The following is a 25,960-nucleotide window of genomic DNA, read 5'->3' as shown; positions in this document are numbered from 1 at the left end:
ACACACACACACACACACACACACACACACACTGCTTTATTTGTAACTAGAGCGGTGCCCATTGGGCACTGGCCTACTTGGAACGATGCAAGTCAGCTGTGTCCCCTTGTATGCCCATATACAGTATGGCGATATGGACACTTCACTCCCTGTGGGGGTGTGGAACACGTGTGTTGAATTTGAAGTAGGTGGGTCGAACGGTTCTCAAGTTACGTGGATTACAGACGTACAGAGACTTGGTTCATTTATAGTTAGATGGTGAGAGAGACAGTATAGGTGGGAGAGAGAAAGACATAGAGAGATAAAGATTTGAGTGTCAAAGAGACAAACAGAGGCCGTAGTATATGGCCTTCATGAAATTCCTATACCCTCTGAGTATATTATTATTAGCGTGTTTGCACTGTTGTTATTTTTTACTGATGGATCTATCTGATATGTACAGGAGATGTTACAGAGTCTGGCTCACAATGCTATTTTCCAGTAGACTTGATTACAGTAATGCACTTTATGCCGGACTGACAAAGCAGGGGTTACATAAACTCCAGCCTGTTCACAATGCTGTCAGTGTAAACTAAAACCATGCAATTTTGAACAATCAGTCCTGTTTTAGCGGCTCTCAGCAAAACAAAGTTCTTCTTATTGTTTTCAAAAGGATCCCTGGCTAATAAGCTTTATATGCCTTAATACATAATTGCCCTCTTACCCTCTATAACGAAAACGTATTTAAATTTTAAGCACAAAACCAGTATGAAGGAGAAATATTTGCATCTTCAATTTATAAAAAAGAAAGTTGTATTATGTTGTATGTGCATTAAAATCTAATTTATATTGAAACAGCTTTAAGCTTAATTTATTTTGTCAAGTGTCACCATCATACGGAGTATATACAGTACTAGGATTTAAGATGAAATCAAACACACAGTACTGCTTTCCGGCATATTTTTATAACATATAACCAGTCTAAAGAGAGAAACATTTCAAATACTCATTTCAAGGAGAGATTTATTATTATAACATAATACCTTGAATAGAAGGTACAACAGCAAAAGACACGTTTTGTTGTCATTATTCTCCTTACACGTGCAAAGAATGAAATAATTATGAAATGATCTCAACAACATTGAAAGAGAAATGTTACAAAAAGAGTATACTTTGTATCCATGCAGCATAACACTGATATAGAAATATGTCTATTTACAATTTGTTTTTCTTATTCATGTATGCATTTAAAAGCCTGAGCCCCCTTTAGGACAGGCTATGATGTTTTATAGGGACTGGCAGACACCATGATGGTTTAGGGCGGGCATTGCAGATACCTGATGGTTTTTAGGCCCTGGCAGACACCTCATGATTAAAAAAGTGCCCCGTTTTCCTTTGAATTTGCCTCTGGGGGCGGCGCCAAACAGGATGTGGATAGCAGGATGTTGCCCATTTGCTCCGCCTTAGACCCTCCTCTTCCGGCGGGGCGCCTATGTTTTAATTTCCACTAACGACAATGTGTACACGTTCTGAATGCCCCTGACGACAGATTCAGCAGTGTAGCTTGGAATCTGCTCTTGAGAGATTAGGGCCTAGCAGACACCTGATGGAACTGGCAATCACCTGATGTTTCAGGGTCTAGCAGTCCGACAGTCCGGTGCTTTAGGGTCCGACAGTCACCTGGTGCTTTGGGGTCTGGCAGACATCCGGGATTGAAGAGGTAGAGGCTACCGGAGGACGATTAAAATTGATCCTGTCATAGACAGACTGAGGATAGAAGTGCAGTGCAAGAACACAGAAGACAAAGTCAAGCTCAGACGCGGTCATAACCAGATGCAATTACATATAGATACCAATCTGTGTCTAATTTTCTGTGTGTTTTTTTCTTTTCTTATCTGTGTCACAGTATCCCTGGCTGTGTGTAACAGCAATATAAAACATCATAAAAATGTACATGCTCATTTGATAATCAGGGGAATGCATATTAGGAGAACCAACTTTATATTAGCCGAAGGTTATGTTTTCACCACATGGTTTTGCTTGTTCTCGACACGTCATGAGCTTGTTTCTGCCTGACAGCAATGAAATATTAAACAATACCGTCATTTATTCAGCTTAAAGGAGCGCATCAACTATTTTCAACCTCATCTTCATATAATTATTCCTCATCAATGTTAGTTTTATGTTAACTGCAACGGCAACCTTCCCGTGTTTCTTCACTACTCCGATCCAGAAGAAGACAGTTTGCTGTCTTCTGAAAATGGGTGAAGTTCACAGGACCACAATGGAAACAAATCCCTATAAGGGCTTTTTGTGTTATCGTACCTCTGTACTATTCGCATACTGTTAATAAAGTATTCAATCAATTATCTTACCCCAATCCCAACTGTTACTAAGTTGATCCTTTCTCCAATGGATTCATAGATTGTGTTTTGGTTCACCACCAAGCTATTTGATCTCACCTGGAATATTGAAGAAACACACGCACGCGCGCACACACACACACACACACACACACACACACACACACACACACACACACACACACACACACACACACACACACACACACACACAGTGAGAGCTGTTTTGAGGAGGAACAATCACACTTCACTCAAAAGGATAAGGATTAGTATGAAAGTTGCTGATAGTGTATGTGTGTATATTGAAGCACACATGTGAGCACATGAATTAAGGCAGGTATTACTTACCTCACTGTCAGACACAGTAGCATATATTGTTTCAGGTCCATTTCTTCCTGCTGGCATGGGAGACAGTTTACGATTTAAACCACTGACAATAGCCACAAGATATAAGACAGTGGTTTTCAACCCTCTTCATATCAAGGAGTGTAAAATCTAAAATGAAACCAAATGGACCCGTAAAAGGTCCAGATCACTGGTGGTCCCTGGACCACTGGTTGAAAACCATATATATATAAGACATCACGTGCCCATAAAGATCCTGATCTTGTGGCCTATACTAACTGTAAATTGTGCCCACAAGTTCCTAATGTTGTGGCAATTAACTGTAATATGTGCCTATATTACATGAGGATCTTGTGGCCAATGAGCTGTGCCCTCCCTTAACCCATTAAAACCAGTAAAGACCCATCAAGGTCCATTTGGTTCCATGTGTACACTCAAAATAAACATTGATTTTACAATATAAATTGGGATCCATCCAGAGATAGAAATGCCATTAAATGGGGGTCCGTAGCCTAATGCATGTTAAACTGGGGGTCCTTGAAATTAAATTGGTGGAGAATCACTGTTATGGGGGGTCCCTGGCATATCTCTTCAAATCCACAGGCTCATTAGTCAATTTGGGGGTCCTTGACACGACGAAGTTTGGGAACCTTACTGTCCACTGCACTAGACATCAAAACGTAAACATCACAGCTGAAGGTATAGGACATAGCCTGATACATTTGGCGTGTGTGTTAACTTCACACAGAAACATCTCAATGAAACAATCCATAATTCACATTTTAAATACATTTCTATATTGCACTTTGTTGACGGTCCCTAGCTTGACCGCGAGGAGGAACGTCTAGCGAATTTCCTTTAACAAAACTCCATGGCCATAACGTACAGTAGTATTATTAAATTCAGTAGTAAAAAATATCTTTAGGCTCCCTCCATTGGTGCTTTGTTGTCGCGCGAGAGCTGCGTGCGCAATCTGTGCATTCTGCGCAATCACAGCCAGGTGTGTTTATGTTGTGACTGGTCCGTTGAGTGATAAAATGTTATGTATGTCCTACTTCAACATGGTTACGCAGGTAGATAAATAAAGCACTGGGCTGGCTTTTAATAAGATAACTAGCGAAAGTGGTGCAAATGCTTCCATAGGCCTACTACCTGGTCCTACATCTACAAAGACTTAAACTGGTGTAACTATCACCTACTTATCAGGTAGCTGGTGTAGAGTAGGATGTCGGTTTTCTTATAGCCCACAGTCAAATGTATGGGGTTTATGTATGCTGTAGCCGACAAAGCCAGCAGTACAAACTACAAAGGAAAATGGGGGGAAAGTATCCAGGCTGGTCCTGGTCCTCTTGGAGCAAGTTCAAGTCCATGAGGCAGCTAAAACAAGCCTAAAGACTCCAGACAGACGCTTTCAAAGCTGGTTGGAAGAAAGAGCTAGAAGGTCAGTAGAAGAAGATGAAGCTGAACTAGACTAGGCCTAGGAGACAGTTTTTCAGCACCCGCTAAGGATGGACCGGTAACCTAAGCCCATTATTGTTGGATTCTGGAACTGAACTGACATGGTGTGTCTGAGTTTGAAGAGAGAACATTGACACAGACTCTTATGGCTGGACGAGCACTCAGATTTTCAAGACTTGGCAGTGTGGCACCATCAGGACATGAGCACTTTGAGCAGTGAGGACCACCCATGCAGATCTACTGAGAGATGTAAGTGAATTATTCTATTAGGTCTGTGTTGCTCTGTTATTTTCTTGTTTAAAGTTTTCTGGGTGGCCTTTGAGTTTGATGTTCTATTCTTGATAGTTTTCTGAATGGCTGCTGTGCCATGAGTGAAGTATTCTATTCTCTTTGATTCTTGCTGAGGTTTTAACATTTTACAATCAAAATGGCTCAGTTGACCTGCTATTGCAACAATGGACATGAGATTTAGTCATGAAGACATCATCAAAAGACATTGGGAGGGGACACCTGGTGGCTCAGCCAGGGAGTACACATAGGCAGATAATGAGAGTGAGGATGGATGGAGGAGACCAGTGGGGTCTGGTCACATAATGGGTGAAATGTTCTATTCCAGTGGTTTTCAACCCTTTTCATATCAAGGCGCATTATTTATTCTGTATTTGAGCCACGGACCACTATTTGATGACATTTAGCCTCGCAGACCCAAAACTAAGAATATTTTGTTGTCGTTGGATAAGATTTTGTCCACAATTCCATGCTGTATTGATGTGGTACCATAGTAGGAGAGAAAACAGGCAAATTGTGTATACTTCTTGTAAATTAAGTAATGCACATGTTTAACAATAAGGTAACTGTTGAGAGTGTAAAATGAAAAAGATGAAGAAGAAGTTCTTGCTATTGGCTGACGTGTGGTCCGTTACTTTGACATCTTGAATGAGTAGACTAATACTCAATACCCTCATCTACCACTGACAGATCATCTATGAATGACTCGAGCTAGGAGTCAGCCGTTAAATCGAAGGACAGTCCGATGACACAGATCATTTATTTACGGTATAAAGAATTTCAAATATACATTAATATTAATTAACTAATAACTAGGTGTTCTTCCTTACCTGCTGATCTTCGATTATAGTAGCAGGCAACAGATAGAGCCACAGCCAGCAACAAACCAACAGTCCCGGCTGTAATAGCGCCGATAAACAACTGCTCTGACTCTGAACCTGTAATGAAATTACTAACTGTGTGTACACACACACACACACACACACACACACACACACACACACACACACACACACACACACACACACACACACACACACACACACGCTTGTGTCATAATATGGCACAATAACAGTCTCGGCCAACAGGCTGTCTCATAATGCTGTTCGAATGACCCCATCCTGCTCTTCTTACCCGGGTGCTTGCACGACACCGTTTTCGATGCAGACTGCTGACTGATGGCATTGGTAACTGTGCAGTGGACAGTGGCATCTTCCTCTTCTGCCAGGAGGGACACGTTCACCTTGTTGTGACCCCCCTCTAAGGTCTGGTTCCCTACGGTCCAGCTGTAGGTGATGTTGTCAGCATGAGGGATTGCAGCACGGCATTCGAGTGAAACCAGACAGGAGTTGTTCTCTGCATGCCAGGTATAAGCGGACTCTGTCACATCAGGTTCCTTACTGATGGAATCTGATGAAGCAAAAGGGGACAGATTCAGATGGAACATATTTTTTACAAAGTCTGTTAAACTAAATTGGTACATTCAACCCAAGACCTGAGGCCGATTTTACAAATGCCTTCTAAATCAGTGGATCTTATCAAACGTTTTTGTGCCAAGGACTCCCAAATTGATATATGGCAGCGGTACCACTGGTTAAGGGGCCTGTTAAATGAAGTGGCACATGCAAGAATGACAAAATTGATTTTTTTTTCTTTCTTTGAATGAATTAAACATACTTTATGCTGTAACTTCAAGCTTTTGCAAAATGCCATGATACGGTAGCCTAGCTGTTTTTGTTGCACTGGCACATGATTTATCTTATAAGACATTAGGACAATTAATTCTATATTATAACCATATCATACCACAATACAATGATCTCTATCAAAGAAAGACAAGTACTAGAGAGCACGTTATTGTGGAAAATGAATGTCTTACCATAAACATGCAGAGTGATGACAATTGTAGGATGTTGTCCCTCATCTGTATCCGAGACAAAGCTGTACTCTCCTGAGTCTTGATGAGTCAGGTGTTTTATTGTCAAACTAAAATTGTCAGGGTTCATCTCTACTCTGCCTTTAAATTGAGGGTTATTTGATGGTTGTATATAACGATTTTCGTCCATTTCTACCACAACAACTTGATCTTTTCCAAAGTTCCATGTTTGTGTAATAATATTTCCCTCCTGTAAGCATCCATTGACTGAAAACTCTGCAGTTTCCCCAACTTTCTTTTTAATATCTCTGCAACTGGCAGTGTCCACCACTGAGAGAGAGAGAGAGAGAGAGAGAGAGAGGTTTAGTTTATTTCGATCAATTCAACATTGTAACAAATCATTACCTAGAATATTCACATTCTCTTATAGTTGATCGAAAAGGCATAGGCTGAAGCTCATAGCTTATTGATGCCTATCCTTTGTACATGTCATATTTTCTTTAACATATTTTAAACTCACATAATGAATAATCCCCCTACTGCTACACCCTTGTGTTAATGAAGTTGTTTAAAGTTGTTTTTCCCCCCTCTTTGTTTGCATGGTAGATGCAGGAAATCTGCTGACATCAACATTCTTCATACCACTTCCAACGATATCTAACCACGCTTTTCTCATAGTCACTAAAATATTCTGTAACACTTGCTCTGCATCCCACGTTTATAACGCATTATGAACACACAAAAATAAGATATTTATAATCTTCTCATAAAAGCGCTGATAAATAATCATTATAGGCCTACTTTATAAGCCTAATCATAACACATAAACTTTATTCAAATTGCATTACACTTTTTAACAAAATAAAAATTTAATAAATGCCATGGTAGAAACTATTTCCCCCATTGGTTCTCTGAAGTCCCCTTTCACCCAGGAGCCATGGAGTTGCACAACTCCATGGCTGTGAAACCATCGGCACTTTGAGTCAGTTGCTCATTTAATCATTTAATTGTTACTTTTTATGATTAAATGTTTTTTTTAATTATATATTGTATAAATAGCAAACTTCAAAAAAATATTTCAAACACAAGACAGCAGCAAGTTCACATATATATTTCTATCTTTCACTGTTAAAAATAAATTCACTGATCAAACAGATCTTTACTGACAGAGTGACAGTTAAACGTTTTCAAGTAAACAGTTTAGAACAGGAACCTACCGTGGAAGAATAGCATGAGCAGAAGGGGAATTAATTTGCAGGGCAGGCAAGGGAAGCGACCACGGGCCATCTCTGTGAAGTCTATCAATGCTGTTTCCTCTTTGGAGCCCTTATGAGACAGAAAGAGACACACACGCGCAGTCGCGCACACACACGCACACGCACACTTTCTCTCTGTCTCTCTCTCTCTCTCTCAGGCTATATTGAACAATAGTTCAGATGAAAAATGTTTCATGGTGGGTGGGTGTATATGTGGAATGGAGAGGTAGATTATGAGTCATTTTACCTCATTATGCACCAGTATTTTGTATTTAAGTCACCTGTTCAGAAAACCATGTGTGGTTTGGTTTGAGCAGCACTGAAACGTCTATTAGGAAGGTCTTTGTCTGTGGTTTTAGGGCTGACTGATATGAAATGTTTCAAACTGAGCCATTTCTGTTAAGACCTTTGTCCATAAAACCTTATCCGCATTACAAGTTACAACAATTATATGATTTATGGTACTTTTATGGAGGGAGTATGTTTTGCACTCCGTCCGTGTGTCCATCTGTGTACAGCTAATCTCCGGCACCATTAACCTGGTCAATGCCAAGTTACACACTATCTCTATAGTCATGTGTTCAAGCCAGATCTGTCCAATATTTCATATGCCATCCTAATTGGCTAACATTGGCTTTCAACGTTTGCAGGATTGGCCCGTTTTGAACAAAAAGCCTAAAATCATGAACGCAGCGTGCAATTTACGTGAAATCTTTCACGGACTGAGGAATATATCCCAAACTTTTCACATTGGCCTGTTATAGCGCAACCAAGAGGTGGATTTTTGCTAAACAATTTATTGGAACAAAATGCCTCAAATCATCCAATTGCCATCCAAGGCGTAAGAAGAAATGTCACCCTTTTCACATTGGCCTATTATAGCGCCACCAGGAGGCCACAACCTGACCTGCCCTGGTGGAGACCTGTGCCCCGAGGGGAACTTTTTCTAGTTTATCTTGGGACCTCCTGGAACAGATAAAGAAAACATGAAGGCTACTATATACTATAATCTAAGTAGTTTTTTTGCTTCCAGAGCGCTGGAGGTGACTATAGGGTTTGCACTAGCATCCTAGGATGACAAAACTTACGATTACGATTATCTAGAGAAAGTGGAACTTGTCACATACCAAAAGTTGGTCACTATGACTGTAAATGCCCAGGGAAAGCAGACCTATTTCCCTGCTAAGCAAAGCAAACATTGTAGAAACGGGAAGTGTGGAGACTGTGGACATGATAGTGAAAAGCTACGGGGATAATGGGAAGTGAAAGCATGAACTGGTTGAGCTACCGGGGTGCTGCGCACTTTTGTTTTGTTTTAATCTAGTCAGGATGTCGAAATATTCCTTGCGTTTTGGCTCCTACCATTAATAATGCATGTCTGAGCTTGTGAATGTCTTTGATTTGTGGTTGTTATGCATTTAGCTTGTTTTACAACATGGTGGGTATGCCTACTGTATATTAGTATATAGGCATAAATAATCACACCTGTTTGAAGTGAGGGGTGCTAATATATTAAAGTCTAACTCATATTGCTATGATTAGGTGATGTAAAACAAACATTAAACTCTCTTTATTGTTAATGGTATTTAATGTTTGTGTTAGGGACAAGATGACGTGAATTTCCCTTCATTGTCAATGTCGTTTTTAATGTTTGTTAAAATAGGGATGCCAGGTTGACAGTGTTATAGGCCCTTATATCACTCTCAACCTGGCTTCCCTATATTTGGCATTCTATTGTAAGTGTCATGTATGCATGCAGAAATCAGAATGTCAATAACTTTCAATGACACAAATAACAGATCTACAAGCTTGAAACACATCATTTTGCATTGTAGACTGGCTATAAGCAAACTGCACTACCCTGTGGCTGTGAGTATACCCTGTCAAATGTGCGGCTCACTATCTTGGAATCAGTTAGGCTGCCCATACCCATACACAGTGATTTCTGACTCTTTATTTTTAGGGAAAAAGAAGTGATACCAGTGGGACCACTAGTTCAGTATTGCTGAATGTAATGTTTGTGAGCAATGAGTCAGACAGAGCAGCTTCAACAAAGGTGGGAGGGAGGACTAGCCAACATACATACAACAAACTAACGAAGATAGTTTTTTCCCCGGGCACGAGACTACCCAAATAAACTACTGGAGCACTCAGACAGAACCTGCAAAGATCTTAAATTAGACATCCATAGTTTTAAAACATCGTCTTGAACTTTATTTGCAAAACAATTTCTTTACAATCATACAGAAAGTTGTACAGTATATGAAAAACAGCCTGCTCTATAATAACTAAAGGGCTTGGTTGGGTAATGAATCCTACAAAATGTACAACCATAAGACAGTACTCTCTTCAGTTTGGTAGTTTGGCGACACCATGTGGTGACTGGAGGTCACATCAAGTGCCTTTTTAGCCAGGCACCTGTTAGAAACACTTTTATTCATGTTAGCTACAGTAGCTATACTACAAATTATTATACACTGCTATGAAGACTTAGCCACTGGCAAACAAGCTTTGAGATTAGCATTTTTTTAGCTTGTCTTGTTTTTTTCTTCCAAAAACAATCTAGTGATCTAGATTATGTTATAAATGCTCCTTGTTTTAGATTGTGTTCAAGAGACAATACAAACCGTACTGATATGTTAGGTGGATAACCCCCAGCAATATTCTCTTCTGCCTTCACATTGCATTTTTCCTGTGTAAGAAGAACATTTTCATGTTTGCTGGGAATGGCAGTCCACACTACCGGCACCAGTGGAAACTAGCATAATTATAGAGAAGTGCTTCACGAATGGGATTGCATTGAAAGGATATTGCAGCAATAATTGAGAGAGAAGCTTGAGTTGACTAGTTGTTGCACATACTCAGTTTATTTTTTAGAACAAACATAAATAAATTACATTCAAGTTTGAGTGCATTTTATTCAAAGTAGGAATCATAGTTTAATATACATTATGTTGCTGAGGTGCTGAGATTAAAAGATTAAAAATAGTAACAAATACAAAAAACTAACACACAACAAAACACAAACTCCAAATCAAGACAACCAAAGAATATTCAAAAGTTTCAAAACAAAATAATAAAAAAACAAATATAAAATATATATAGAAAATATAGAAAACTCCAATATAGTCAATATAATAATAATAATAATAATAACTATTTATATAGCACTTTTCTGGACAAAGTCACAAAGTGCTGTACAGCAAATTCACAAAAAAGCAGGAAAATCGAACACAATTAATAAATGCAGCAGTATAAAGATGCAATATAAAAATAACAACAATGTAATAGATAAAAATAAAAATAAGAATACCGACAGAGTTCAGTGAACAAGCATTCAACGGGGCTTGATCAAAGCAGATCTATGGTCACAAACATCATCCAGACAAGACAGGTTGGCCAGTCAGGCGACAGTTATTCAGGAGAAAAATGTATTTTTAATTAACATTTAACAGACATAATACAAAAGATACAATGCTTTATCTGGTCATTCAATGTCTAAATAACTTAAGTTGCAACACTATTAATACTTATTCAAATTATTTAGCTGTATATTCATTAGTGGATTTAGTAGATTTTTACTGTAACCCTTTATCTACAATCCACAACTATATACAAAGAAGTAAAAAAATATTCATAGAATGCTATCCTAGAATGCATTTACTCACGTACTCTTGCTGTAATGTCTATACAAAGGTAATTCTACAGAATCAAGGTCCTTACGCAAGTTATACGGCAATATACTGTGTATTTTTTAATGAAGTTTGTGTACTGAGAACGGCTTGTTCCGTGCTTCTTAAGAATGTAGTCATTGCATTGCATTTGCACTGCAAGAATAGTAGAAATTTGAGAGAGATGCGTGTGACCAGTTTCCATTGATTGTGTAGAACCTGTTGTGGTTAGCCAATGGAAAAATAGCACAGAAAATAAACTGGTTCTATGTTGTGATTGGTTGGGGCAGTCTACAGTCCGGCCTGCCCCAGATTGCTGCCGTGAGTTATTGTTATTCTGTAATTAATTATTGATTGGGTGGGCTAGAAACATCTGAGCCGGCTGAGCCCACCCCTGCCCCTATCTACATCCGACCTGTCACCCCTGGGCCCTGTCTAAGATTATGATTCCTACTGTGTCATGGTAGATTTTACGATTACCTGATGACTTCTAACTGCATACCGACTGAAGAGCTGTTGAAATGTTCTGTAACTGTGCAAAAATGTAGTAATCAATTTAACTGACTGATACGTTTAACTATTCATAATTTGACGTGATTTCTTTGTTTTAATAGACAAGGGATGGGGAGACATGCTATGGAGATCTGGTTCATCTATGGGTTCTGCGTAGCACACAATGCAGTTTAAATGGTTTGTTGAAATGGGATTCAATTTGTTAGTATATGCCTCATTATAGTGTCTGTGTACAAACAACTCTTCTTGAAAGCTTCTTTCACGTCATCTTCTACGTCGTTTTTCTGACACCCTTTTTTTTTACACCCTGGAACAAAACAACAGCAGACAAACTTTACAAACTCAATATAGTGACTCGCTGTCATTACATAGCAGACTGGCTATTTCTATTTCACCTGTAAAAGAAAATTCATCTTACCACGGGCTGTTTATGGCTTGATCTGGGAATACACTGTATCTTCAGTTTTTTCTGGATCTGGTGATTCAGTGAATGGAAATGTATACACAGAAGATGTTAGCAGAAATGATTAGTATATGTCAGTTGTTTTCAACCCTTTTCATATTAAGGCCCATTATTTTTTCAGCATTTGAGCCATGGACCACCATTTGATGACCCAAAACGTTTTCATAATTTGTTGTCGTTGGATAATTCCTTGCTGAATAGATGTTGGTAACATAGGAGTGATAACAGGCAAACGTTGATCAAAATAACAATTCTTCTACATTCTCTAATTGTGTAGACTTCTTGTATATTAAGTAATGCATTTGTTTAACAATATTTTTACTCTTGAGAGTGTATGGAGAGAAGGCACCCGGTAGACAATTTGGAGCAGGTGCGATGGTGACAAGGCATAGTAGGAGAATATGCATTTTCCACTTGCCTTTCTTATTCTTGTCTTTGCGTTTGCTTTGAATGTTAACCTGGGCGTAAGTCACATCTGGTTCTCCTGTTCCTTTACAGTACAACACATCACACACGTCATACCATAGTATTCTTTATGCAGGATTAGACTAGGTTATGTGATGCATCATGCTGTATGCACCCCTAAACTCATTATAAAACACACAGATGCAAACTTGAAAGGGACACATGCACTCATGTCATATATTTAGCACCAAAGACAACATGGCAACATTATGAATGAATTGGAAATGCTATATGGTCTTGTTTTCTGAAAATAAAATCTAAGACTCCAAGAAAAGAAAACTAAAAACACAATTTCAAGGACAAACATATTTCTAGCATGGAGTTCAACCTTGTCCAATGGCTGTTTTGTCTAGTGAAGTGAAAGGGAAACTATAAGGAACTTCACCAGCCACAGTTCAAAATCATAACCATTAAATCACCCTGTGGTTGAAGATTTATGAATGTTATAAAAAACACAATCTAGGCCGGCCTACCTGTGGCTGATCCAGTCTTCACTTCAGAATACAAAGAGCTCTCAAGTGTATCAGCAGGCCTCTCTGTGGAGAAAACTCACTGTTAGAAACACTTTTATTCATGTTAGCTAGCTATACTACAAATTATTATACACTGCTATGAAGACTTGCATTTATGTTTAGGTATACACTATGCTACCTATATTCACATGATTATACAGTGTTAGGAAGACGCAGCCTGTCAGAACATGGTTCACGTGATGGCCAGTGTGTGATAGTTGACTCACTTTGTGAAGTTCATGGACTGACTCTCTGCAGCAGGCTCTCAGACTCAATGTAGGCCTATTGCTATTTCTTCATGTGCATGAGTGTCAACATAGCAGTGATGGCGCACGCATGGACCCACCCATGCACACCCAATGTGGGCTGTGTTCAAATAATCTACAGTTTCTACACGGACCATAACCTCCACCTAATCATGTTTCATATTCTTAATATTTCATAATGTTGTTTTGTTCTTACTCTTCTTTTTCTTGCCCACATTTTTTAGTTCAATCTGTGAATATGTCACATCATCACTGGACTCGGCTGTAGTCTTATCTGAAAGAAAAAAACATAGACATAACAAAATAATCACCAGTTGTTGTTACTTTATGATTCTGTAAATTCTAACAGCTCCCTATTACAATACAAACATATAGCTGCAAGCAGCGGACCAAGCAATAAGCCCTTTTAGGCTGCTCAACAGTGCCACTTTAGGTCACCCAGCGGTATTGCAGATGTTCGTACCCCAAACATACATACAGACAGGCCAGACAGAAAGAAAGACAACACATTATGCCTGTTATCACTGCTTGCAGCTATATTTTTTGTACACATTTCCACGTACAAACTTCTCTTCAACTTGGATTTCAGGTAATGGTCCATTGTGAGTAGAACATTTCATGCAAATTGACTCGATGGCTAACCTTGCACAAGTGCGGAGTTTACGGTGCCTGGACTTCCTCTCTGGTGGGTTGTCTTCTCTGAGTCCTGATTGGTTCCTTGGGACTTGACAGATCTAGTTCAAGGTAGATATTTAGCAGCATGAAGTAGTATGCAACATCTACTGTGACCATGTTTTAAGATGAGAGTTTAAGAGAGTTATACCTACTGTACCTGAGACAACATGATTCTGTACAAAAAAAGCAAACTATATTATTAGTGTTTTACTCTACAAGCCAGTCCTTTCACATAATGAGTGTTTTCTTTTTAATGATACAAGCCCTTGACTGGTTCTTCTCACCTTTAGCTGCTCTGTATCGATACAGCAGGAGCAGAAGGATAGTCAGTAGAATCACAACAAGAAGTCCCACAGTCAGTCCCACTACATGTGGAGAAATCTGTTCTGCAGGCCCAGACACTGAAATGCGAGACACTAGGACAGCAAGTAAGATAACAATTTAAATTTGAGCTCTATAGCGTATACATAAAATTGTGATTCAACTACTGTTATCTAAAATTGCGACTGTCATGTTTGTTACCATCTACAGTAAGTCTACAAACAAAGCTGGATTGTCTTTTTTTATTATTATTAAATTTAGAAAACCTTGAGTGTTTTTCCCCCTGCCTAGTGCCTAAATTAAGTGTAAGTAAAACAATGCCTGTACTTTCCTCTCCATAGTCCATATACAATGGTAAATTCATTAAATTGTTGTCAGTCTAGTCTACTCACATCTCACTTCCATCCAGCTCTGTGGTGAATCTTTTCCAGAGTATTTACACTTGTAGAAGCCCTCATCAGACTTAGATACAGCTGGTATGACCATCTCTCCATTGGTTTTATTTAGGACCAGTTTATCATTTCTATAAAAGTCCACGTTGGAAAGTGACAAGTCTGTTTTGTGTTTGCAGCTTAGAGTCACAGGGTGTCCCTCAGTCACAGGGTGGACAGGACTCACCAGGATGACAGAACCATCTGTAAAACAGTTAACAGTCCACACGTTAGGATTCACGCTGAGCAAATATAAATAAACCAATATGCCAATAATGAATTGATGGATCGCTGCTCTATTTTCAGGTAGTGAATGAAGTAACTGGAGTCACCATTAGTGTTGATTTTGACTACCTTTTGACTACCTTTTTACACATGAGAAATAGAAACTGAATAAAAACTAATCTACGATGACTAAAACCAAGACTAAATATATTCACAATTTCAACAAATAAATAAATAAAAACTAGACTAAAATGTTATAAGGAGGGACTAGTGGAGAAGCTACAAGCTTGTAGATCGGTAATTTTCAGCATGTAACAAAGTGTAAAATCAGCCTTTATGATGACATCAAGACCTGCCAAAATGCATTTTAGTCGACTAAATCAACTGTAGATTTAGTCGACTAAAATCGTATGACATTTAGTCGACTAAAACTAGACTAACTAAAACAGATGAGTAAAATGTGACTAAAACTGTCAAAATCAACACTGCTCACCATGTACTGTGATGTTGACAGCATTGCTGGACTGTCCCAATCCAGACTCACACCAGTACACTCCACTTTCACTAGGATATAAATATCTGGTCATTGAAGGTCCATACGAAATATCGCGCAATGAATCGGTGTATCTCTTCACTTTCCATTTGGTAGAATTTCCCACACAGCTCAGTGAGACAGACTCAGAGATGAAGTGCTGAGTTCTGTTAGATCTCACCGTGAGAGAAGCTGAAGAATTCAAAGGATCTAAAACACAACACAGGATCAGAGGTCAAACGGACAGCAGCGTTACAATGAGATAATGAATCATTCATTCACTATAGGTCTGTGCTGTAGAATGTCAAGAAAACAATCTAGACAAATTAATTATGTTCTATTATGAGTTGCACTCACCACCAGACCACACAAACTGAGGTTTACTGTTCTCAGTGTAATAAACTGGATCTCCTCTCCCAGCTTTACACACATATCCTCCTGTGCCTGTAGCACCATGGATGATGTAGGATCCATCTACAGTCCCATTACCAGATAAGAGCTCAAGAGTGTAGGAGTTGTATGGTGGTTGAGGAACAGCTCTGTACCAGTCGAACATCCAGCCTGCAGGAGATTCTTTAACCTTACAGCTCAGAGTCACTGAGGCTCCAGGACTCAACCATTGAGGAGACACTATCAGAGCAGCCTGGGGTTTGGCTGTTGGAAAGCACATTTTCTCTGGTTTAAATTTGACATGTTGTAGTTGAAGATATTGTTATTGATGTTTCATGCAATGCCTGGAGGCTGCACAAGATAAATTCAGCAACAAAAGTTTGGAAACTTAACTTTGGTCCATTATTTCTTCTCCACTTTACCAATAGGTATTATTTAATAATTTTAATCGTTGATTGGTCACCTTTACAACAAGGTAGGCTATAGCTTGTAAGGATCGGGCGTTCATGGGGTTCGTGGGTAGCGCCTCCACACATTTTGCCAAAATGGCAAGTGGTTGGTATTCATCCTTGTTTTGAGTTGCTTAGTGGATTGAATGATTGCACTCTCACACAGTACTAAAAAGCAACACATATTGGCAATTTGTACACTATTATTTTTTACACTCAGTGGCAACTCGGTAGCGGGTGGAAGATCCAAACGCAGCCACAACAGCCAACAGCTTACAAGCTATACCTCAGTGACTAATCGACGATTAAAATTATATAAAATACAATACCAATTGGTATTATTAAAGTGGTGAAATAATGGACCAAAGTTAAGTTTCCGATCTTTTGTTACTGAGTTTAGTTGGGGAAGTTCACTCTCCAATTCGCTTGGAATGTTCCCTTAAAACCCTTTATATTAAATGCAGCATATTCTGACTTATTACCTGACACAGTAAATGTAACAACATCACTCCACGCTGTTGAAGACTGCAGGTCATCGTTGAGACGGCCTTTACACTTGTAGTCTCCAGTGAGAGACTCAAAGGCAGGGCTGATCTTGAATTCAGCTTGGTTTCCTGGTCTATATTGAGACAAACTGGTTGTGCTCCATTCATAGGTCCAGTCTCTGTCCCCTTTCTCCAGTATCTCACACTTGAGAGTGATGGTCTCTCCATGGAAAATGTGAGACCAACTGGGCTGCAGGATCACAGCAGACCTGCCCACTGACACTGTTTACATTAAGAAGTCCATATTAGCATAGAACATGATTGATTATACTGCAGATCTCTATGTATGTCTGTCTCTAGAAGTTTGATTCATTCTAAACTAATGTTGAAGCCAGAGCGGAGGAACATTGAGTATGAAGTGTGGGGCGCTCCTATCGTCATACATCATCATGATGTCTATTTTACACTATGATGTAAAATTGTCCTTTCATTGTCAATGGGAATTAAATTTTTGTGTAGGACAGTTTGTGGACACACACCAATAGCTGGACATAGGAGGGACTAGCACCCTTCAAAAAATGTATTCAGCAGTTTGTTCATACAGCACTGTTGTAATGGTAAAGTGACACAGTGCCGTCTCTACGTATACGCGCAATACGCGAGTAGGGGAACACGCCGAGGGGGGCAACAAAATGTGCCAAAAAGTGCCAAGCCGACCCTCATAATAACAAATTTCTCCGCGTAATAACAAGCGGCTGTTTGTGCGTCCTCGCAAACGGCGAAAATAGCCAATCTGAATGTGGAAATGCAGCGCTCTCGTCGAGGGGGGGGAGCACAAATATCCTACGAGTAGGGCAACTAATTTGTCAGCTATACGTCCCTGAAGTGACACGTTGCCCAGCATAACAATACAGGTATTCTGACTAGGTTACAGGTACGGTGTCGGGTGATATTGCCGGTACCAAATATCCAGTCACCGTGCATAAAGAAATCGGTGCACAATAATGTAACTCTTGAGTTAACTCCAGAGTTAAAGATCTATAAGGGTCCATTTAGTTACCAACTCTCCATCATTTAGCTGGGGATTGCCTGGAACCCCTCAAGGACCACTGGTTCAAAACAGCTGCTCTACAGTACAGACGGACACTGTTCTAGATGACGTGGTCTACAGCTATGCCGTAAAAATGTATAAAAAATTATATTTCAGCCAATAACAAAGCAAACTAAATTACTCACCAATTGTGTCTATGGTGACCTCATCACTGTATTGGGTGTAGTAAACAGGTTGTCCTCTCCCTCCTCTGCACCTGTACACTCCTCCTTTAGACACACTGATTGGTCCATTAGAGTAGGGCTGCACGATATGGACAAAATCGCGATATTTATGACAAATTTTGCAATATCGATACGATATACAATATTACCTTAAAAAAATCATTCTATATTTTAATTGTTGCAACATTGAAAACTAAACATTATTTAAAAAAAGTGTGTTAGTGAGTTCGCTAACGCACGGGACCAGGGCTAAAACGCATGAAAGAGGGAGAAACAGAGTGGTGCTTTATTTACCGAGGGGCACGGGCTAAAACAGCGGAATGTTGCTGGCGTTAGAAGCGGACGTTTTATCGATGAATTGATATCGACAATATTGTGATACCGTTGTCTTTTTTTTTTTTAGATACTGATATTGCGCATGTTCATACCTCGATAACGATACGATAACGATATATTGTGCAGCCTTACATTAGAGTGTTGAGCATCATCTTGTATGATCAGTGGGTGTTCATGTTGGTACCATGAGTATCTCCATCCATATGACTCCGCTACAGAGCAGGTCAGCGTAACACTGCCCCCTACTGGTAGCTCTGTTTGGTCAGCTTTCAGTGTGGCCTTTGGTTGATCTGCTCATAGCAAGACAAATGTAAAACTAAAAATCTGGTTCTTTCTGGAGAAATCTGAGGTGTGTGTGCGTGTGCGCACTTCATGATAGTGCGTGAATCTATAATACATCCAACTTGAATCTCCGTAATCATAGAAAAAACACTAAGAATACAGTGAACTGAGCAGTCAACAAGGTGGAAGAATGGAAACAGCTGTGTGAAGAAAGAACATAATTGCAATTTTAAACCATCAAAGCTATGCAGAGTATAGCGTTACCTTTAAAAGACAAAGTGATGCTGTTGCTGTCTTTGGACAATTGTTGGTCATGCGTACGTTGTCCACGACACACGTATTGGCCACTGGAATAGATCTTAGAAGGACCTATTACATATTCATGTTCTCTGTAAGTATTGATGTAGTTATTATTCTTCCACCATGAGTACTTCCAGTCAGAGGCACTTCCTCCATGTATCGTACACCTCAGAGTAACAGTCTGTCCAAGGAAATTCTCGGGCAAGTCAGGGTGTCTGCTAAGGACAGGCACCGGTTGCTCTGTAGAAGACACACACACACACACACACACACACACACACACACACACACACACACACACACACACACACACACACACACACACTTTAACAATTTATTTATGTCCACACAGAGGAAATTGCATACAAGGACATAAATAGTTCAGGTGCAGCAAAGTTACATCAACAAAATCAAGGCATATGTCCTCAGTCACGATACAACAAGCATGTCATGTCACCCAGCATTCCATGGGCACAAGTAGTGTAGGCATCCTAAGTTCGAAAGTCGAAACCCCCTCCAACAACCAGTCCGCGGTGGTACGTCCCAGGCTGGACCACCAGAGGAAAACAATTCCCAGTCCACTCCTGCATTTCCACCCGGTGTCATATCGTTCTCCGTAACGTGCCTGATCCAAAATCCACCACTGTTGTTCCGCCAGTGGACGGACACACCGCTAAAGGCCAGGTCCAATGCCTCTCTTCCCAGTAGCTGCTCATGGGAAGGTCCACCAAGCAGCACCGGCTGTCTGTATACTCCATCGGTGAGCAGTGCCTTGTAGTATGCAAGCTTGCGATGGTGTTGAAGCACACAGTCCACAGAGGTTGCAAATGCATCTTAAATCTGCACCCGATACATTAACGATGGTAGTTACAACGGAGCAGTTTAACGTCATGCTCAGGACACACACACACACACACACACACACACACACACACACACACACATGCACGCACGCATGCACGCACACACACACACACACACACACACACACACACACACACACACACACACACACACACACACACACACACACACACACACACACCCTCGCATTTGCCTTTGCAATGCATATTCCCCCAGGCAGATTAAGTCAATTGTGGGACTTCACGGCCGAAGTGGTGACGAGCCAACCAGGCAGGGCCCAGTATGCAAATTTGGGGCGGGACATTGCAGAAAGAAATCTAATACTGAGAGGGACGAGACTATATATCCACACAGTGATATTGGTTTTGCTACACGAGGCTACTACATATCTGCAGTTTTTCAACACCAGTTTGCTCACTCGCTAGCTGTCAGAAACCGCTTTTATATTATTTTAGGATAGTTAATAGCAGCCACTGAGATGCACTTGGGCCAGATCCAAAAGGCCCACCCTTAGTCCAGAGTATAGACTGGGATCAACAGGTTTAGCAATTTTCTGACCCAGTAGATCCAGAAACAGGAGATACGGATATAGCCTATGCTTCCAAAAATAATTAGATTTGAAACAAGGGGCGTCTTAGAGCTTCCCAGTCCGTAGACAGTATAGACAGTTCTAAACTTCTGGCCTTTGAGCACAACTGAAACTGGCACCCCAGGACCATAGACCCTATACCTCACTGTTTTCGGCTGTGTGTTTTTGAACTCTGTAGGCCTATAGCACACTTTAAATTTAAAACCAGGCTTTCAGCCATGTGGAAAGCCTGGTGATGCGAGGTTAGATTAAGAGCACTGTCATTAGTATGTCACTACATGTTGTTTGTAGGAGTACATGTAAACCATACTCAGAAAACTACACACTCTTGAGGCAGCAGTGCTATCCACTCATCCACTGTTCCATGCACAGAATAACAATGGTTACATTTAGTTAAAATACATGCATAAAACTAAATATATAAAACTAAATTCACATTTGAATTACACAACTAAATGCTGAAGTTGTACAAATTACAATAGGTCAAATATTTTTTTACCTATTGGTGTGAGTATAGACCATAACTATGTAAACCCTAGTCCCCCAGGGGTGAATTTGGTCCACTAGAAGATATACAATACAAGCTCGCAACGTGTCACAACTATAGCGATGCTAGGGTTCATGTGGTTAAAACCTTTTAGTTCTTGGTTGTTTCACAAGAATCACATTATACAATATAGCATATAGTATAACTCACCAGAGACAGAGATATAAACTGTGTTGCTGTAATCTGTGTAGTACGGTGGGTCTCCTCTCCCTCCGCGACACCAGTAGTTTCCACTCTCCGAAACACTGGAGGGCAACAATGTGTTGGTTGATCCATATGTCACCGTCACTGGACTGCTGCCTCCGTACCAGTATATGTTCCATGAAGCTGTACTGTCTTCCACAGTACAGGTGAAGGTCACTCCATTTGATGTAATTACGCTTGTTCTGTCTGATGTCAGCTTAGGCTTTGGCTTTTCCTCTAATTTGAACAAATTGAACGATGAAACAAAATAACCACATCATAAATAAAAATAAAAATGTTCTAAAAAGTTATTTAACCCATTTAGACCTGAGTTAAAAACATTCACTTTGAAAGAATATATATTCAAAGATTTGCGGCACATTTAGCTTGAGCTTGTAGATCTGCTATTTTTCAATAGCTAAATTATAACAACCGCCTAAAATGGGTTAAAACACACAGCAAAGAGGCAGTGTTACGAAGGAACGAAGTGCCTCTCCGACATCATAACCGTGGTGTCAGAGGTGACGTCACCCCTGACATCTCAACACTATAAATATAGGTGCCTAGCGAGTAAAGACGGAATTAAGCTAAGAACTACGATCGTGACTTCGACCTAAGGACTTTATACCAGCTCGCCTCAAGAGACCCCATTTCCATCCCTTACGACTGAGCTAAGGTTGGTATCTCTCGGCATCAACTCCCAGACCAGATCAGCCCTTGATTTAGGGCTCGGTTACAGGCAGACTTATACCGTAGAATGCTTTTATAGTTAACAGAACAGACATTAAAAGCTGTAAATGTGTAACATTCAGTGGTTTCTTACCAATAATAACCATCTTTTTCTTATTGCTGTTTGCTGAGGTTGTGGGACGGGACAGCCTCTGACCCAGACACCAGTAGCTATCATCGTCCTGGTCAGAACCTTTCACTTCACTAACGGTGAGGGTGTTTCCAGCTTTAACTTCGGTTGGAGTGTCACCTCCTCTGTACCACGTGTATGTCCAGTCTCTATAGCCAGGCTGTATGGTACAAGTAAGGGTCACGGTCTCTCCAGTGTAGGCCGGGTCTGGTGAAACCGAGACCGTAGCGGTAGGCAGAGCTGTGGACACAGAGTTGACGCGTTATTTATCAGACAGATGTTTGTCTTTAAATTAAAATGGTGTGTGTGTGTGTGTGTGTGTGTGTGTGTGTGTGTGTGTGTGTGTGTGTGTGTGTGTGTGTGTGTGTGTGTGTGTGTGTGTGTGTGTGTGTGTGTGTGTGTGTGTGTGTGTGTGTGTGTGTGTGTGTGTGTGTGTGTGTGTGTGTGTGTGTGTGTGTGTGTGTGTGGAAACAGTTGTGTGAAGAAAGAACATAATTGCAATTTTAAACCATCAAAGCTATGCAGAGTATAGCTTTACCTTTAAAAGACAAAGTGATGCTGTTGCTGACTTTGGACAATTGTTGGTCATGCGTGCGTCCAATACACACGTATTGGCCACTGGAATAGATCTCAGAAGGACCTATTACATATTCATCATGTTCTCCGTAAGTCTTGATGTTTTTAGTACTATCCTTCCACCATGAGTACTCCCAGTCAGAGGCACTTCCTTCATCTATCGTACACCTCAGAGTAACAGTCTCTCCAAGGAAATTCTCGGGCAAGTCAGGGTGTCTGCTGAGGACAGGCACCGGTTGCTCTGTAGAAGTAACGCACGCACACACACACACACACACACACACACACACTTTAACAATTTATTTATGTCCACACAGAGGACATAAATAGTTCAGGTGCAGCAAAGTTACATCAAAATCAAGGCATATGTCCTCAGTCACGATACAACAAGCATGTCATGTCACCCAGCATTCCATGGGCACAAGTAGTGTAGGCATCCTGAGTTCGAAAGTCGAAACCCCCTCCAACAACCAGTCCGCGGTGGTACGTCCCAGGCTGGACCACCAGAGGAAAACAATTTCCCAGTCCACTCCTGCATTTCCACCCGGTGTCATATCGTTCTCCGTAGCGTGCCTGATCCCATGGGCCCAAAATCCACCCACTGTTGTTCCGCCAGTGGACGGACACACCACCAAGCAGCACCGGCTGTCGGTATACTCCATCGGTGAGCACTGCCTTGTAGTATGCAAGCTTGCGATCGTGTTGAAGCACACAGTCCACAGAGGTTGCAAATGCGGTATGCTTATGTAAAAAAAATCCTGTCTGATAGTGATATTAACGATACACAATCTCATTTCGGATGTAAATAAACAACTAAACTAACAAAAACATCATGGGTACATGGATTATGGAACCTGTACATGTTATGTTTCATAGAAACTCTAACAATTATTATTTATAATTGTCTCCACCAGGCCGAAGGCATGGGTGGAGAGTATGTTTTGCACTCCGTCCGTCCGTGTGTGTGTCCGTCCGTCCGTCCGTGTGTGTGTGTGTCCGTCCGTGTGTCCGTGAGCAGCTAATCTCGGCCACCGTTAACCCGGTCGATGCCAAATTTTGCACACACACTCCCTGGATGCCAACGATGAACCTCTGCCCCAAACTTTCCAGAACGGCCTGTTATAGCGCCACCAGGAGGCCGCTTTGTGCAAAACAAGTTTTTGCACAGTACACCTACAAATTTTGTCCAAACATCACGCAAATTGGTACACAGTCTCTCTAGAGCCATTCAACGAAACCGGTCTTTCAGATTTCTCACACTCCATCCTGATTGGTTAAGATTGGCTTCCAAAGTTCACAGGAGTGCTCAGTTTCAAACAAAATGCTGCAAAATGTGCAAATCATGAACACATCGCGTGATTTCAGTGAAATTGTGCACCCACATTCCCACTAGGCCGAGGACGAAATGCCACATGAACAATTTCAACCCAGCCTCAAGGTGGCGCTATAACTGGCCGAAAAGTGTTTTTACCTCTAACTGCACGGATCTGTGGATAACTTTGTATGCCAACTCCCTAGAGGCCAAGGAAAAACCTTTGTCTGGAATTTTTCACATCTGCTCTTTATAGCGCCACCAGGAGGCCGACATATGTAAAACACATTTTCTATTATTACTCCTTCACATTTTATCCAAATTTCACGCAAATCGGTACACATGATCTCCATAGTCATGTGATCAAGACAGGTTTGTTTGATTTCTCATATTCCATCCTGATTGACCACGATTGGCTCCTACAGTTTTCAGGAGTAGCCCGCTTTGTACAAATCGCCACAACTCCTCAATGCAGCGTCCGATTGCGATGAAACTGTGCATGCATATTCCCACTAGGCTGAGGAAGAATCCTGGTGGAGACCTGTGCCCAGAAGGGCACTTTTTCTAGTTATAATTATTTATAACTAATTTATAATTAATTATACTCCAGGAGTCTACACAGGAGACAAAACAATCTAAAATAATTATTAAAAAATAAATTAAGTTACAATGAGTTTGTATAGGAAGGGGGCGGGGGCAGCTAAAATGAATATCAAATATCTAAATACTGAATCGAGCAACTTAAAAACTATCACATAAGCCTGAGTAGACAATAAAATGACCAAAGAGATTATGGTTTATATGAGAGTTCTATGATAAAGATCGTAAACATAATGCCAGTGACAATAAAGTGTGTGATGATATGACTTACCCGACACAATCAAAGTGACTTGACTACTTTGTTTTTGATGCTGGGTGTCCATTTTCAGATTACCAGTACAACGGTATTCGCCACTGTGAGACACTACCACGCCTTGAAGTTGAATGGTGTTCTGATCACTGTAGTGAGAGCGAAGGTTATGACCATTGTGGTACATCCAGTACCACCAGTCTGTCTTCTCTCCTTCTCTCATGTCACATGTGAGTGTAACAGACTCTCCAGTAAATATCTGGGACCGGTTGGGATCCAGGGTCAGAACAGCTTCTGGTCTCACTGAACAGTCAAACACATAGACCACAAGCACACAAGTATAGAATGATTCCAATTGCTAGAAACATTCTTATCTCTGGCACTAAATCAGAGTATCAAGCAAGTCAAGTATGTACAATACAAAACATGACTTAATATAGCAAACTGATATAAATATACGTAACAATTGAGAGGATGAAATATGTGACAGGTGGAAATGTGCTCTTGATTGAGTGAATAAAGAGAACAGATCGTAAATCAATCTTCACCTTGACTGTGTCCATAGGAGAGGAAGCTACTCAGCACTGAAAGAAATTTGATACAATTTTTTTTTTTTTAAGTTACTTCAGTGAGAACATAAAACCTAAACAAGCAAAAAGATTGTTATTAATATCAACAGATCTCAGGAACTTTTGATTTGATTTATTTGATATATTCATGATACAATTCATAGAAGAGCAGTACAGAATCATCAGGATTGCACAAAAAGTCAGAGGACTTAATTCCATTGTGATCCAAATAAAGAAATAAATGGTTACAGCATATGATAAGAAGAACATGTGTACTAACATTACAATACTAATGACATTTACAACCGGCCGTCATAGATCAATAAACAAAAGACAATAAATATATATACCGGTAAATAGATAAATACAGCACTATACTAACTTTTTTTTTAATGTTCAAAGACTGGGCAAATTTAATTTCCCTTGGGATTTTGTTCCAATTCTCCACCCCTGTA

General features: G+C 40.3%; 2 protein-coding genes across 3 annotated transcripts; both read right to left on the bottom strand.

The window, feature by feature from the left end:
• Window positions 1-985: 985 nt before the first annotated feature.
• On the bottom strand, window positions 986-7,597 carry LOC310875538 (SLAM family member 5). Of its 2 annotated transcripts, none has more exons than XM_083788812.1 (7): window positions 7,527-7,597; window positions 6,313-6,639; window positions 5,568-5,843; window positions 5,264-5,389; window positions 2,691-2,740; window positions 2,355-2,441; window positions 986-1,746 (listed from the first exon to the last, which is right to left on the bottom strand). In XM_083788812.1, the coding sequence occupies exons 1-7, from the start codon at window positions 7,594-7,596 to the stop codon at window positions 1,642-1,644; spliced, it is 1,041 nt and encodes a 346-aa protein (XP_083644938.1). In that variant the 5' UTR covers window position 7,597; the 3' UTR covers window positions 986-1,641. The 2 variants fall into 2 exon arrangements, with proteins under 2 accessions (XP_083644938.1, XP_083644939.1); XM_083788813.1 differs by having other exon boundaries at window positions 2,691-2,737.
• A 4,242-nt stretch (window positions 7,598-11,839) lies between these two features.
• LOC310876039 (sialoadhesin-like) lies at window positions 11,840-25,113 on the bottom strand (the record flags this gene model as incomplete). The annotated part of the gene is made up of 15 exons (XM_083789486.1): window positions 11,840-12,056; window positions 12,168-12,705; window positions 13,151-13,213; window positions 13,652-13,729; window positions 14,098-14,189; window positions 14,288-14,303; window positions 14,415-14,546; window positions 14,844-15,086; window positions 15,601-15,849; window positions 15,997-16,293; window positions 16,961-17,239; window positions 18,200-18,317; window positions 18,707-18,864; window positions 22,737-22,816; window positions 25,055-25,113. The coding sequence occupies 14 exons, from the start codon at window positions 25,111-25,113 to the stop codon at window positions 12,452-12,454; spliced, it is 2,118 nt and encodes a 705-aa protein (XP_083645612.1). The 3' UTR covers window positions 11,840-12,056; window positions 12,168-12,451.
• Between the last annotated feature and the right edge of the window lie 847 nt (window positions 25,114-25,960).

This window comes from Protomyctophum parallelum, assembly GCF_964188405.1.
Source record: "Protomyctophum parallelum genome assembly, chromosome: 18".
Taxonomy (NCBI): Eukaryota; Metazoa; Chordata; class Actinopteri; order Myctophiformes; family Myctophidae; genus Protomyctophum; species Protomyctophum parallelum.
The sequence above is the reverse complement of the archived record's forward strand: the minus strand, read 5'-3'. Positions and strand labels throughout refer to the sequence as shown.

Excerpts from the sequence above, each read along its gene's own strand:
- LOC310875538 (XM_083788812.1), bottom strand. The coding sequence starts at position 7,596 with ATGGCCCGTGGTCGCTTCCCTTGCCTGCCCTGCAAATTAATTCCCCTT. Across the intron at positions 2,741-5,263 it reads CTATAATCGAAGATCAGCAG|CAGGAAGAAATGGACCTGAA; the intron begins GTAAGGAAGAAC and ends CTCCCATGCCAG. Across the intron at positions 1,747-2,354 it reads TAGTAACAGTTGGGATTGGG|TCTGTCTATGACAGGATCAA; the intron begins GTAAGATAATTG and ends TTCTATCCTCAG.